At 43.6% G+C, this 14,743-nt stretch overlaps 2 protein-coding genes and 1 long non-coding RNA gene across 4 annotated transcripts; 1 reads left to right on the top strand and 2 right to left on the bottom strand.

The window, feature by feature from the left end:
- Positions 1-5,126, bottom strand: LOC131107745 (elongation factor 1-alpha 1). Of its 2 annotated transcripts, XM_058058021.1 has the most exons (8): positions 5,002-5,126; positions 3,111-3,304; positions 2,780-2,959; positions 2,381-2,677; positions 2,152-2,302; positions 1,500-1,756; positions 1,167-1,401; positions 1-787 (listed from the first exon to the last, which is right to left on the bottom strand). In XM_058058021.1, the coding sequence occupies exons 2-8, from the start codon at positions 3,252-3,254 to the stop codon at positions 663-665; spliced, it is 1,389 nt and encodes a 462-aa protein (XP_057914004.1). In that variant the 5' UTR covers positions 3,255-3,304; positions 5,002-5,126; the 3' UTR covers positions 1-662. The 2 variants fall into 2 exon arrangements, with proteins under 2 accessions (XP_057914004.1, XP_057914005.1); XM_058058022.1 differs by lacking the exon at positions 5,002-5,126 and having other exon boundaries at positions 3,111-4,981.
- A 608-nt stretch (positions 5,127-5,734) lies between these two features.
- Positions 5,735-13,873, bottom strand: slc17a5 (solute carrier family 17 member 5). The gene is made up of 11 exons (XM_058058020.1): positions 13,684-13,873; positions 12,805-12,998; positions 12,469-12,702; positions 12,229-12,316; positions 12,045-12,131; positions 11,343-11,461; positions 8,971-9,132; positions 8,754-8,886; positions 8,527-8,674; positions 8,291-8,381; positions 5,735-7,640 (listed from the first exon to the last, which is right to left on the bottom strand). The coding sequence occupies exons 1-11, from the start codon at positions 13,766-13,768 to the stop codon at positions 7,506-7,508; spliced, it is 1,476 nt and encodes a 491-aa protein (XP_057914003.1). The 5' UTR covers positions 13,769-13,873; the 3' UTR covers positions 5,735-7,505.
- On the top strand, positions 9,022-12,304 carry LOC131107748 (uncharacterized). The gene is made up of 3 exons (XR_009120326.1): positions 9,022-9,192; positions 11,257-11,396; positions 12,237-12,304. It is a non-coding gene; the product is annotated as an uncharacterized LOC131107748 (long non-coding RNA).
- Positions 13,874-14,743: the final 870 nt, after the last annotated feature.

The raw sequence follows: 14,743 nt of genomic DNA, 5'->3' as shown, positions 1-14,743 counted from the left end.
TTGAGTGGAATAGTGTTTAATGTTGCAAAGCGGCTTGTGCCATTCTACAGTAAGGTGCAGTTGCGTATTCATTTTTTTTTTAAATATCTCCACAGCAAGTGCAAAGTTAGCAAAGTGCCAATGAAAGTGCTTAAAGAATTAGGTGGCCTATTTAGAGCCACTTGGGAAGGACACATTTTGCCATTTGTTTTAAAATGCTTTGTTAAAGCTGAACCACAACAAAACATGACGGTCTACTCGTCTACATACTGCTCTGAAAAACATACATTAGTCTTTAACTGCTTATACGGAGCGTCATGTAAAAACTGAAAACCGACACTAATAAAAGACGACATTCATCATGTAAACACACCAGTACCTGTATTTGAGCTATAGAGAGGTGCTAGATTTGAATACCCCTAATTGTACACGATCACAGAATGGGATTGCCATGAATCAAATGAACAGTGCACACTTAAAACTATGTGATATTACATTATTGTATGTCATAGTAATACAACAACAGGATCTGAATGTTTTTCTTTTCTTCTGATGGTTTTGCGATGCATCGTGATGATTAACCAGTCTTTGGTTATTAAGTTGAAGCAGCCAATCGTATGATGGAGTTGGATGACTGATGTCCTGCCCTGGGAGACCCTGGGGTCGGCAGCGAAGCACAACATTCATTTGTTCCTCTGGGCCTTCTGGGCGGATTTGGTGATTTTCCCAGTGGTGGAGGCCTTCTTCTCCACACCCTTGATGACGCCCACAGCCACGGTCTGGCGCATGTCACGCACTGCGAAGCGACCTGCAATTCAGAAGCATTCGATTCGGTGAATATGGACCCAAGGTATTGTGCAACATCTAGCAATCAGTTGATCAGTCATGAGTTCGGCCAGGCCCTTTTGGTCTTTGTATGTGTTTGTAAGACATCTTTATGGACTTTGAATACAACGGCCAGCAGGGAACTAGATCTACGAGCAACTACTACAAATATGTTCCAGCATGACTCTTTCCCCTGTGAAAACTGCAAAGTCCAAAAACTGCCTTTAGGTGTGATCATGTCAAGTTCTTCACCACCAAACAGCTCTGGGAAACAAAGCTGGTATAACGGCAAAGAGGATACTAAGTCCACATTGCTGTGATCTGGACGGGTTAATTCATCGATCTGTTTTCCTTGGACTTACCCAGTGGAGGATACTCAGAGAAGCTTTCCACACACATGGGCTTGCCAGGAGTCATGTCCACAATGGCAGCATCTCCGGACTTCAGGGATTTTGGGTTGTCCTCCAACTTCTTACCGGAGCGGCGGTCAATCTTCTCCTTGAGCTCGGCAAACTTGCAGGCGATGTGAGCTGTGTGACAGTCCAGCACGGGAGCATAGCCGGCACTGATCTGGCCCGGGTGGTTCAGGATGATGACCTGTGAACACAACGGACAGTCAGTATGATTTGTTTCTGCCTAAACTTTTAAGAGCAGAGTGCATGAAACCATAGCTGCTAAAGAAAATCCCAGTCGACCTGAGCAGTGAAGCTGGCAGCTTCCTGCGGCGGATCGGTCTTGCTGTCGCCAGCCACGTTTCCACGGCGGATGTCCTTGACTGACACGTTTTTAACGTTGAAGCCTACATTGTCACCGGGCAGGGCCTCGGACAGCGCCTCATGGTGCATCTCCACTGATTTCACCTCGGTAGTTATGTTGACGGGGGCAAATGTCACTACCATGCCAGGCTTTAGGATGCCTGTTTCCACGCGGCCTACAGGCACGGTTCCAATACCTGAGCATAGACAGCAGTGGGTCAAAAAGTAGTTCAGAGCAGACTTGATTTTGCTTTCATTTAATTCTGACATCTACGCCTTCACACCGCCAGCGCTTAGCAAAGGCTCCTGTGTGTTCGAAGTTAACCATATAAGTGTTACAAACCGCTCCTTTAATCTGTACTACTCTACTTCTGGAAGAGGCAGAGCGAGGCCACCATAATTAGGACGTTTTCAGTGCCAATGACTAAATTAGGTGAGGGAGACACTATGGATTCTGAAGGAAATTCTGGAAGTGGTCATCATGTTATGATCCTGGTGCACTTTGGCTCTCTTAGCCAAAAAGGCCTTAGTGCGTTGGGGGTATATCTCATTTATATTGTCTGGAATGCTTGAAGTTGACGACTTCACATACCTCCTATCTTGTAGACATCCTGAAGGGGCAGACGAAGTGGTTTGTCAGTTGGTCGGGTCGGTGGTTGAATGGCATCCAAAGCTTCCAGCAGTGTGGTCCCCGATGCATTACCATCCTTTCTATTGATCTTCCACCCCTTAAACCATTGCATCTTAGACAGAAAAAATACAGTATATTCAGAGTAATTTGCATCACCAACAACGGAGCAAGAGCCAACAAAATGTCTTACATTGGGGCTGGCGTCGAGCATGTTGTCACCGTTCCAGCCAGAGATGGGCACAAAGGGAACCGTGTCTGGATTGTAGCCTATCTTCTTGATGTAGGTGCTAACTTCCTTCACAATTTCCTCGTAACGCTTCTGGCTGTAGTTTGGCTCTGTGGAGTCCATCTTGTTGATGCCCACGATGAGTTGCTTGACACCCAGAGTGTAGGCTAACAGGGCATGCTCACGTGTTTGCCCGTTCTTTGAAATACCGGCCTCAAACTCCCCGACACCGGCAGCCACAATGAGGACGGCACAGTCGGCCTAATGACACAAATGACAAAAAAACTAGCTAAGAGGAAGCCATTTGTAATACCAGATTACCAGTTTTTTTTTCTGCCTACACTGCATCCTCATGTTACCTACCTGAGAGGTCCCAGTGATCATGTTCTTGATGAAGTCCCTGTGGCCTGGAGCGTCGATGATGGTCACATAATACTTGGTGGTCTCAAACTTCCACAGAGAGATGTCAATAGTGATACCACGTTCCCGCTCTGCCTTTAATTTGTCCAGCACCCAGGCATACTTAAACGATCCCTTCCCCATCTGAAAGAGATCAGAGTCTATGTTAGCTTGATTGCATCGGGTCTCAATTAAAAATATATTTTAGCATCAATCAAGATGTCCTCAGTCTTTTGGCACATCAACACAAGATGATCACTGGTAGAGTAGACTCACTCATCATCCGCAGCCTTACCTCAGCAGCCTCCTTTTCAAACTTCTCTATGGTCCTTTTATCGATGCCACCACACTTGTAGATGAGGTGGCCCGTGGTAGTGGACTTTCCAGAGTCCACATGGCCGATGACAACAATGTTGATGTGGACTTTCTCCTTTACCATGGCGACCGGCTCAGGCTGAAGTCAAGACACACTCTGGGGGTTTTCTGGAACTGATTGTCTTAGTTAGTGTGGCTTTCAGATGGTTAACAGACCGGCAACATGTTGTTACATGACGTGGACTCTGAAGCCAGTCTCAAGGTTGTGACCCAAAAAAAAGTCATCATACAAACTAATAGTACCAAGGGAATGTCTAAAGTCGGAATTCCTTAGGATTAACTGCATGTTTGCTTTTTAATTCAGCTTTTTTTGTGATATTCTAAATGGACAAGTAGCCTCCGCAATGGGTCTGCAGAAGATTACAAATAATGCGTTCTTACATTGGCAATGGTCCAGTAATTGTAATTAGTCCACACTAAGTCATACTATATCCATAAAGACACGCAAACAGCTGCTGCACACTCTTAAGTATAACCTCGATATTCTGGTTGATGGGTGGCAAGGAATGGCTTCATATTTGGGGGGGACGTGGACTGTGCCTCAGCATCAATGGTGTACCTTTTGTAGAGAAGTGACAACTGACGGAATATAATAAAAAACAGAGTAATATACACCATTTTTGTAGTGTAATTGTCAAATTGGGAGGGATGGGGGTAGGCCAACCTAAAAAAAATATAAATGAAAATTCAGCTTCTAGTGATGAAGAGTGCAAAGCTATGCCTCTACCCTATATGGTTCATTCATTCATTCATTTTCTACCGGTTGCGGGGGTGCTGGAGCCTATCCCAGCTGTCTTGGGGCGAGAGGCGGGGTACAACCTGGACTGGTCGCCAGCCAATCACAGGGCACATATAGACAAACAACCATTCACACTCACATTCATACCTATGGACAATTTGGAGTCGCCAATTAACCTAGCATGTTTTTGGAATGTGGGAGGAAACCGGAGTACCCGGAGAGAACCTACGCACATGCAAACTCCACACAGAGATGGCCGAGGGTGGGATTGAACTCCGGTCTCCTAGCTGTGTGGCCTGCGTGCTAACCACTTGTCCACCGTGCAGCCCCTATATGGTTCAATGACAGCTTTGTTTACTTTGGATGACTTCCTAACAACATTTTAGGTCAGGCAATCACTGAATGCTAAGGGGTTAAGATGTGCTCCTTTTAAAATGGCCTGTTTAGGATAGATTAGTAATGACATTTTTCCACCTTTCCTCTATGTCGCTATGGGGACACACCCTGGTAATGTTGTTTGACACCACTGTAACGCCACAAAACCCCAAATCACCACCATTTTTACAGGCAAGTGCAGCAGCGTCTGTCTCTGCATTGCAATGAAGTCAGGTTGAAGCACAGCCGGTGCTGGGTGAAAGATGATAATGATGATAAAGATGGCGAGGGATGCATTAGTGGTGTATGCTAATTGACATTAATGTTGTAAACAGATCCAGGACAGCTCATCCTCATCATCATGCTGCTGCTGCTGCTGCTTCTTCTTTAGGAGCGTCACTGCAGTTGCCGCAGTGCGCTCTCGTTGACAAACACCCCCCCTAAAAAAATAAAAAAAAAACTGCGCCAAGTCCGCCAAACGGCTCAGGTCATCTTAATAAAGGAGGGATGTTGATAGACACCTCACGCCTCCGCCATGTTCTGGCACCGTCCCTTTTTTCCATGAACCAAGCAGCAGCAGTAGCATCACATTCCCGGGCGGTCTGCCGCTACGATGGGCCAAAGCAAAGCACGCACTTTGCTCCGTGAGGACTTTTAGAGACGTAAAAAGACGTCGTGGGGCTTGGAGCTGTCTTACCTTAGCAGGGAGCAGCCGGTCACTGCAGGTCGTCTGACTGTGGAAGCGCGCACACGCTTGAGGGCAGACGCTTGCTGATCCTCCGCGGGAGCGAGCACAACCTGACGGGAGGGAGGGTTGCATAATTTGCGCGCGCACGAAAACGGACAGCGTCACAAGATCAAGATACAGTATAAAAAAAAAAAGTCCCGTTTAGGATTTGATGTATGCCAAAATCAGTCCCTACTCTTTTCTAATGGACACGGTATTTTTTTATTTGTTAATATTTTATACGTTTTGTGACAGGAACTCCAGAATAACAGAAGGGGGCGCACTAATGTATACTTCAACTTTCCATTGCAGGAAGCTACTTCATCAGGTACACTTGCACGTGACCTCCATTGAGGCCCAATACTAAAATAATGACCGACACTCGCAGAGAGGTTTGCATTATTGTCCTTAATGTGTTTCTTTATTTAATATTTTATACATTTTGTGAGCAGTTTTGTGACAGGAACTCCAGAATAACAGAAGGGGGCGCACTAATGTATACTTCAACTTTCCATTGCAGGAAGCTACTTCATCAGGTACACTTGCACGTGACCTCCATTGAGGCCCAATACTAAAATAATGACCGACACGAGCAGAGAGGTTTGCATTATTGCCCTTAATGTGTGTTTCTAATATTTGGATCCTATAAAGTAGCTAAACAAGGGAGGGGGGTGACACCCTGTACTATTGGATCCCAAGGTACAATAATGTCATGGTTGTGGAACCTGGGAGGGGCGGAGAAAAGATTCACTGTTGGTCAATTTTCATTCACTTCAATTGGAAATGATGCAAAGAGAGAGAAGTAACATCGGGGTGTCCAAATCTTTTATTCATTTGGTACATTAAATATGATAAACACAATACAATATTGGTCAAAATACGCTAAGCTATACACCACTAAACAACTGAGCTTTGTTAGAGGTAAATAAATGAGTGTGATATCGAATAATATTAAAGTGAATCTGGGGACTGAAAATGGTGCACTTTCGACAGCCCTGATTGCATCATAACCATAACACTTAACACATACTGTAAAAGCTCAGTTGTGCTGTAATGATTCAGTATTTATGATAAACAAATCATTGAGACAACTTTACAGGAAAATTAGGATCGTAAGAAAAACAAAAACAAGTCCCTTCATTTCAAGCTTTCTTGTGTGAATAAGGCACAAGTGCAATTCCACAGTACTTGTTGACCAAGTGTGCAAACTGGCCCCCCCCATACGTGACAACAGACGTTATGGGATAAAAGCTACTACTCTGACCCCTGTGTACAGTTCATATAAACCTCATTGTTAAAAAGTAACAAAATGACTTCCTTGAATCCCTTTTTATGACACCTGAGCATTGACACATGGCCAAAAAAAATCATAATAATAATCACATAAAATACATCTGAAACTTACAGCTTAGTGTCAAATACAACACAGAGTTGAAAGCATCTTAAAAAGCTCTGAATGCTGGCAATAACACCGGGAATATAAAAACATTACAAGCAGATGAAGTCATTTTGTATATTTAAAAAAAAAAAAAAACTAACTGAATTAATTAGATTAATTAGCCGGAATGGATTTACACCCTGGCAGCATTGTTGATGTGTTGAATGGCTGGAAATGACACCAGAAAGTGGCTGGAAGATGGCATAGCAAAGAAAAATATTCACTCGAAAAATATTCTATCGCTGATCTTATTTGACAGTTTGGTGAAAATGCAATCTTTTCCGCCACAGGTTACTGTTAAAGCAAATGTTCCCATCATCCTTTGATACATGAACACATGCCTTTTTCCTCTTTTAAATATGTAACACATAAAAATACATTAATGAACATTTCAAATGAACTAATATAAGGCAAGACGGCTTTTTGCAGGTTTGAATTGGCACACAATAAAAATTTATTGAGTAATAAAAAAAGTTTAAATGTGACTATAGGGGTGTTAGGTCGTGTCTAGAGGGCTCTAATTATGTAAAAAAAACGCACACGTATGTGGAAGGTTGTAAACGTGTTTTCTGTGCTTAACTATTCAATTTAAAAATAAGGAATCCTATTTCATGGAAATTCACTGTTGGGTCTGGAACCAATTAACCGTGATAAACGAGGGATTACTGCACATGATGTATTTTTGTACAACTAATTGGGGTCTTGCTCTCGAGAAGGAAACCCTTTTGTAGACATTCCCAATATTGGATATGAATGTTTATAAAGAGAGGCTATGAAAATGTAAAACACAATCATAAACAGAGCAAATATTTTCCTTAATAAAACACCTTTGCCACTTCCACGTGTCATTATCAGCTAGAGAACACTGACTGATTTTGAGGCAGATGCAGCACAGTTAGCAATCAACCTAATCGACTTCTGCGCTTCGTATTGGCCTCATGGCCTTACTTGTGACTGGGGCTCCTTACTCACGGGACATCAGTCATAATCACCAGCTTTAATCAAGTCCGGTCCAAGACTGGCGGGTCACGTGGTCTTAGTCCCCTCTGTGGGGCAATTGGACGGCCCAGGGCTGCACTGTACCCTGTCCTAGCAGCGTATAGGTGGCGGCTCCAATGAGGTTGATGGCGGCAGCGATGTAGAAGACGGTCTGCCATTCTTCAATGGTATTCTAGAAGAAGAAAACGGACAGACGTCAGTTGATGGCCAAAAACTGTTGGTTCATAGGGAAACAGTGGTTCTGGTTTTCAGTCTGTCAGTTCCCAGAAGAAAGAAAATCCACACTAGTTTGAATATAATTAGTGACAAATGAGTTTGTTCCCGATTTTTTTTTTGGCACCCCCACCCTTACCATCTGCAAAATTGTCCAAAAAGACCAAAGAAATAAATAATGAAACTGCAAAAATGGTTAGCGCGCAGACCTCACAGCTAGGAGACCAGGGTTCAATCCCACCCTCGGCCATCTCTGTGTGGAGTTTGCATGTTCTCCCCGTGCATGTGTGGGTTTTCGCCGGTTACTCCGGTTTCCTCCCACATTCCAAAAACATGCTAGGTTAATTAGCGACTCCAAATTGTCCATAGGTATGAATGTGAGTGTGAATGGTTGTTTATCTATATGTGCCCCGTGATTCGCTGGCGACCAGTCCAGGGTGTACCCCGCCTCTCGCCCAAAGACAGCTGGGATAGGCTCCAGCACCTCCCATGACCCTTGTGAGGATAAGCGGTAGAAAATGAATGAATGAAACTGCGAAAATGGCCAAATCAATTTCATTATCTCTAATAGCATTTGTATATGAACAAAATGGAGGAGAAACATCTTACATTTGTAGTGAGGTGCCTTGCAATGACCGGTCCCACCATGCCAGGAATGGTGGCAAAGGTGTTGGTGATGCCCAGTAGGATGCCGGCATACCTGCCAGGACGACAACATCCACACCGAATGCTGTGAGTGTTTTCTGCTCTGTTTATCACATTTTCCCAAAGCTAAGATATACACGTTGTTAATCCTTTAGATGTTGACTAAGGAGGAGTCTCAACAGGTTGGTTGAAGGTCTTACGAGGGAGCGATGTCAAGGTGGTTGACGTTGAAGCCCGAGGCTGACACTCCACCCAGCGAGGAGGAGATGGTGAGGAAGGTGATGGCTAAGATGTAGTTGCAGCCCGTGTAGCCTGCCGCCACCAGGAACACAGCTGGGCCCACCATACCTGTACACACACACATACACACCTCTGAATTGTCTCACACAGGACAAGTCCTCAGGCTTGAGGCTGGGGTCACACTTACCAACGATGGTTAAGGCCTTCCTGACTATGACGGTGGAGTAGAAGCACCTTTCCTGCAGGTAATCAGCCAACTGAGCGCTCAGAAGCGCCGTCACAGCGCAGCCCACGTAAGGCACAGCAGACAACCAGCCGTTCTGATGTGGAACAACAATCTGTGCTTAGGTACGCACCACAATCTTGTGTTGCCGTTGTATACAAAATATGATGGTGGTCCTGACCTCCTGGATGCTGAAGCCCAGTATGTCTTTCATGTAGGTTGGCAACAGGGTGAGGAGCGTGTAGAAGGTCCAGTTGTAAGCGAAGTGGGCCACCACGATGGCCAGAAGTGGCCCAGACGTCAACATGGCTCGCCAGGGGATGTCTGCATGTGAGTTGGACAGCTGGAAGGAAGCAAAATGGAGTCATTCTAAATTTTAAACAGCAGAAAGACAAGTTTTACAGTAAGTCAATCAAGCCTGATGCATCCCATGAATGTGATAACAGCTGATTGTGTAACGTTAAGTGTTAAGCTAACAGCCTGTTTGCTTTGTGCTACATACTCATTAGGTCAACATTAGGTACAAGGTAGGGCTGCAGGAATAAAGTGCTTTAAAAATGGCCGTCTGGATTCGCAGGAGTGGGGAATCTAATTTCAAAATAACGATTCTTTCCATTTGACTCGCTGTGACGGCTGATGCTTCCTACTTGCTCTCGCATGACAGGGCCAAAATGCGGCTCGTACCATTTATCAACTGGCGGGAGGAGCGAGCACATTTATGAACTGTTGTCTTTTTCAACACATACGTGAATGTAATGTTAATGAGAAAAGAAGAAGTGTCAGCTGTCCTCCCCTTTAAGAACGTCAGAACAAGACAGCAGTATTTTTTTTTTTTTAGAAGAAGCACACAGACATGAATCTATATGTAAATAAAACAAGAAAAACTGGTTTTATATAACTTTGTGGCAACTTAAGCAAATACAGTATAATGCACAACTTGACTTTACCGTCGCATAAACCGCTCAAAGGACTTTATCACAGAACACATATCGACACACAGCCGTTACCACTCACAACACAGTAAGTTATGCTTGAACAGGAAGGTGTTGATATCACTGCCATAGCATGTCGAAAACTATAATAATGGGTTTTGTGTTAATATTTTTTAGTGTCAACTTTTAAGACATTATAGACGGGTTGACACAGCCGACTTTCATTTCTGGATGCCATTTTGTTAAGCTAGTTCCTCAGTCACTACTCTAAATTTATAAAAAATATTGAATAAAATATATTGTGCCTTGGGCATTAGTTCCTCGGCAACCACTCTATATTTATTGTGCTTTGGATATTAGTTCCTCAGTAACTACTCGACATTTACCTATGTGACTTAGTCATTAATAAATCAGTTACTACTCTACTCAGTACATCACTAACTACTCTAAATGTAGGTGCTTTAGTCATTGATTCCTCAGTTACTACTCTAAATGTAGGTACCTTAGTCATTAGTTCCTCGGTTACTACTCTACTCATTTGTTCCTCAGTTATTACTCTAAATGTAGGTGCCTTCGTCATCAGTTTCTCAGTAACCACTCTAAATGTAGGTGCCTTAGTCATTAGTTCCTCAGTTACTACTCCACTCATTTGTTCCTCAGTTACTACTCGAAATGTAGGTACCTTAGTCATTAGTTCCTCGGTTACTACTCTACTCATTTGTTCCTCAGTTATTACTCTAAATGTAGGTGCCTTAGTCATTAGTTCCTCAGTTAGTACTCCACTCATTTGTTCCTCAGTTACTACTCTAAATCTAGGTGCCTTAGCCATTAGTTCCTCAGTAACTACTCTAAATGTGGGTGCCTTAGTCATTAGTTCCTCAGTAACTACTCTAAATGTGGGTGCCTTAGTCATTAGTTCCTCAGTTACTACTCTAAATGTAGGTGCTTTAGTCATTGGTTCCTCAGTTACTACTCTAAATGTAGGTGCCTTAGTCATTCGTTCCTCAGTTACTACTCTACTCATTTGTTCCGGAGTAACTACTCTAAATATAGGTGCCTTAGTAATTTGTTCCTCAGTTACTACTCTAAATGTATGTGCCTTTGTCATTAGTTCCTAAGTTACTACTCCAAATGTACAGGGGTATGTGGCCGAGTCATTAGTTCCTCAGTAACCACTCTAAAGTTATGTGCCTTAGTCATTAGCTCCTATTTGAACAAAATGGCTACATCATAGCTTTGTGTTATAGGTGACAACGCAAACAGTTTAACATCTTGTTATTTGTAAATGAGTTGTATTTTTACAATAAACCAAGGGCACAATATGGTCCCCGGGCTGCACTTTGAACACCCATGGTTTATGGTGATGGTTGAGTTGCTCTTCTTTGTTGCAATGTTTGCGCTTTCTCAGCAGATAGCAACCGATATTTGATTTGCAACACAACCATGGATCCGTGCAGGTGTTCCACTGTTTCATCTACTGTTTGCTCTTCCAAGTCAAAGTGTTTTTTCAGAGTATGGTTGTGCTTCTGTTGCAGAGAACCCAAGTCTCCTCCTGGCCTTTGCTTTACAAGCAAACGTCATAAAGCCTCAGTCGAGCTTTTCTATTTCTACGCGGCATCACCTCGTTCTTCAGCGAGCTGACGATGTAGAGTCTTTCTCGCTCCGAGATCCACCGGTGAGTGTTTGGACTGTCAAAGACCAGGAAAGACCACAGCACAAACCACAAGAGGCCCACAGCACCTTAACACACACACATACATACACACATTAGCTAACACAGCACAAGTCAAATGTGGCCAACATGCTAACAACACAACATAAAGAGGAACAAAGACGGCGTAATCAGCTCATCTGAACACTGAATCAGAGGCCACAGGTCACATGACATCTTGAAACCTACCACAACCCACAATGTGATACAAGTGTCATAAGCAGTCAGCGAGCTATTCACTTCATGTGTTGTTTTTTTTTTTTTATTGTGCATCAACCTGGTTAGCGCTTTTTACAATAACTACAATTGCCCCATCAGAGCCATATCAGCTTCTACCCCTCGTACACAGAAGCCATTAAAGCGGGATACTTCCCTAACTGTGTGCGCTAATCAGATAGCTAAGTTGTGCAACATCATGCGACTATCTGACAGGGGCCAGTGCTTACATCAGCTGTTTTTAAATTCATTTCAACTTGATGAATGTATGACTTTTTCCCCCCAATATAATTTTGTGCCTCAACCCAGCCATTTTTTCAAAAGCCGTCCCTCTCTGTACCGGCCATTTTATTACATGTCATTAATGTTATTTTGGGTAGGAGTTAGTGTCGTTACCAAAGATATAGAAGACGTAGGTCCAGTCCAAGTAGAAGCAGATTTCACCAGACAGGGGGAGGGCCAACACCGTCCCAAATTGGGCTCCTGTGAGACATTGTTGCTTAGAAAAAAACAGCAGCTCGTGCAAATAAACTAGTTGTGCTCAACTTGAAGGTTTGACCACATGTTTTGTTCATCTCACCGATGTAGGAGATGCTGACAAGACGGCTCCTCTCCAGGGGCGGCGCCCACACGGCCCACATGCTGTACATGGCAGGGTAACTGACGCCCTGCACGCATGATGAAAATACACAAAGTCACACCAAGCTTGTACAATAGAAAACATTACGGGTGAATGCATGTTTAACACATGACTTCATGCACAACTTATGGGGTAAATACTATTTGTTTTTTGTTTTTTTGCAGTTGCTCAACGGCCTACCTCCCCGATCCCTTCCAGGATCCTGACGCCGATGAGGTAACTGGCGCCGAGGTCGGCCGCCAAAGGCGTGAGCAACGTAAACACAACGGTTACCAGGATTCCAAACCCCAACAGCCACTTTGACCCAAAGCGTCCGGCCAGGTAACCTCCAGGGATTTGCGTGAGGATGTAGCCGTAAAAGAAAGAACCCAGGATCCAGCCCTGCGTCTCTGTGTCCCAGTCATACACGCTAGCCTGGGGGTGGGGTGGGGGGGAAGCGACACGGGGGTTATATTTCTGAACATTCCGACTAAATGACACTGAGCCTCGAATAGAGAATAGAGTACAGGAAATCACCGTGTGGTTGCGTTTGGGCCGTGAGGGGCTGATGTGAGGGGGGCACACAGAGCTGCTGTGGTTGGTGTTGGGCTGGTTGGTGTCGAGCATCTCCACCATGGCCACGCTCAGGTTGACCCGCAAGCAGTAGGCCACAAAGAAGGCGAAGCAGGAAATAATGGCTAGGCCGTAACGGGCCGAGCAGCAAGCCGGTGCTGGGAGACACAAAAAACTTTTTAGCACCTGAAAAGCACCTTAACTGGCTCAGTGGCCATTCTGTGTTTTGTGTTTTATATTTCACACATTCTTCTTCCTGTTTTCTTCAGCACAGTGGGCGTGGCTAAAATGTGACCCTTCTTTTGCTGTCATGTGGGGTAGTTAGATGGAGCCCTGTCAAACTCTGCCTAGCAATAATTGGATTTGCACCTCAAATATACTTTTTTAACCTATGAAGTAGTTTTTTTCGATATGCATGACTTCAAGTACAAACATTGAAAACACGCACTTGCATCTTTTACCAACAATATTGATGCTAAACGTCTTACGTTTGGTTTAACTGTGGAAATAACGTCATGTGTATTTTTTTTAACATTGTAAACGACCATAATCCACATACACAAACACAGTACCAACCACCAAATGAATAGTGTGTCTACGTAAGGATAACACCAAGTCCAGGTGGATTCTCACCAGCACAATCAAAGCGCGCCATATGTTTTGTCCAAAGCAGCAATCTTGTGACCAGGGCGGAGAAGGTGTTAAAAAAAAGGGTTTGTCAGCCTGGAGCACCACAGTCGTGTAAATATTACATTTGGGTGCGTTATTGCAGAATGTGATATTATTATTCCGCGGGACATTAAAGGCTTAGAGGGACATTGCTTCAAGCGTCAAGTCACTCACCTCTCTGGACGTTGCTTTTGTATCTCTGATGAAGAAGAGGCGTTTGCTGCTCCTCCCCATCCGTGTCCGAACCATGCGACTCCATTTGGTAGATTTAGTTTGCGGTGGCGGCGGCTGTGTTTTCCTTCTGAATGACAAACCGCAAGTTTTCCAAGCTAACGACAACACAAGCAGGAAGCGGAGTGTGTAAGCCACGCCCACAGTTGATTGCGTCACAGGCACTGGAATTTCGGCTCATTTCAGAGATCCGGCTTTCGGCGCTCAAATGGCGACTCAATATTTTTTTATTCAAATTAACTGAAAATTAAGTGCAAATATAATTAGTCATAATTATTATTTATGGCAATGTTTAGATGCGCGACACAAACACTCATCTTAATTAGACAAAAAGGTCCAATCAGTTTTTGTACATTATTTGTACAGTTCCGATTATTTACAGTGAAACAACAGAACACTACACAGCAAAATATACATCACAATGTAAAAAAACTAAACGATTTTAGAAAAGAAAGTGTGTGTCAACACTCAAAGCGCTGTCTCCAAGAGCCGAATCGTTCACGAAGGACCCATCACTAGTTTCAAGCAACTGTCGATGCGTCTGAAATTAATATAATAATAATAAAACCACAGCATGATGTATCTGACTGAGAAACAAAGGGTAAAGAACAAGGTTTTTTTTATTTGCCATTTATTTGATGACACAGAAGTCCTGATGATTTCACATCTTGTCCTACTTCTGTCATTGTTTTATAGTTAAAACTACAATCATGTATTAGAGATCATTTCATAACTTAATAATTGCAGTTGTTAGTACATTGGAGTCAAAAGTCAAAGTTAACCTAAATGTGTCTGAAAACCAACATTCTCTATGTACTTCAATAATAAACCCACACAAACCCATTCAACTGTAAGTGATGAGATTCACAGATAGTGATTATCAAAGACCCACAAAGGTAATCATCTACAGAACAACAAGCAGGACCCACTCAGTCCTTTCTTGGACAGAAATAATGTGCTCAAGGTGGGGGGCTCATTCATTCATTCATTTTCTACCGCTTAC

Source organism: Doryrhamphus excisus, chromosome 20 (genome assembly GCF_030265055.1).
Source record: "Doryrhamphus excisus isolate RoL2022-K1 chromosome 20, RoL_Dexc_1.0, whole genome shotgun sequence".
NCBI classification, from domain to species: domain Eukaryota; kingdom Metazoa; phylum Chordata; class Actinopteri; order Syngnathiformes; family Syngnathidae; genus Doryrhamphus; species Doryrhamphus excisus.
This window is presented reverse-complemented; position numbering and strand designations above follow the sequence as displayed.

Coding starts and splice junctions, on each gene's coding strand:
- LOC131107745 (XM_058058021.1), bottom strand. CDS start 3,254: ATGGTAAAGGAGAAAGTCCACATCAACATTGTTGTCATCGGCCATGTG. Junction 1,757..2,151: donor GGATGTCTACAAGATAGGAG/GTATGTGAAGTC, acceptor GTCTATGCTCAG/GTATTGGAACCGTGCCTGTA. Junction 788..1,166: donor CTCTGAGTATCCTCCACTGG/GTAAGTCCAAGG, acceptor TCTGAATTGCAG/GTCGCTTCGCAGTGCGTGAC.
- slc17a5 (XM_058058020.1), bottom strand. CDS start 13,768: ATGGAGTCGCATGGTTCGGACACGGATGGGGAGGAGCAGCAAACGCCT. Junction 9,133..11,342: donor TCAGCTCGCTGAAGAACGAG/GTGATGCCGCGT, acceptor GCTTCCTTCCAG/CTGTCCAACTCACATGCAGA. Junction 7,641..8,290: donor CAAGGCACCTCACTACAAAT/GTAAGATGTTTC, acceptor TTCTTCTTCTAG/AATACCATTGAAGAATGGCA.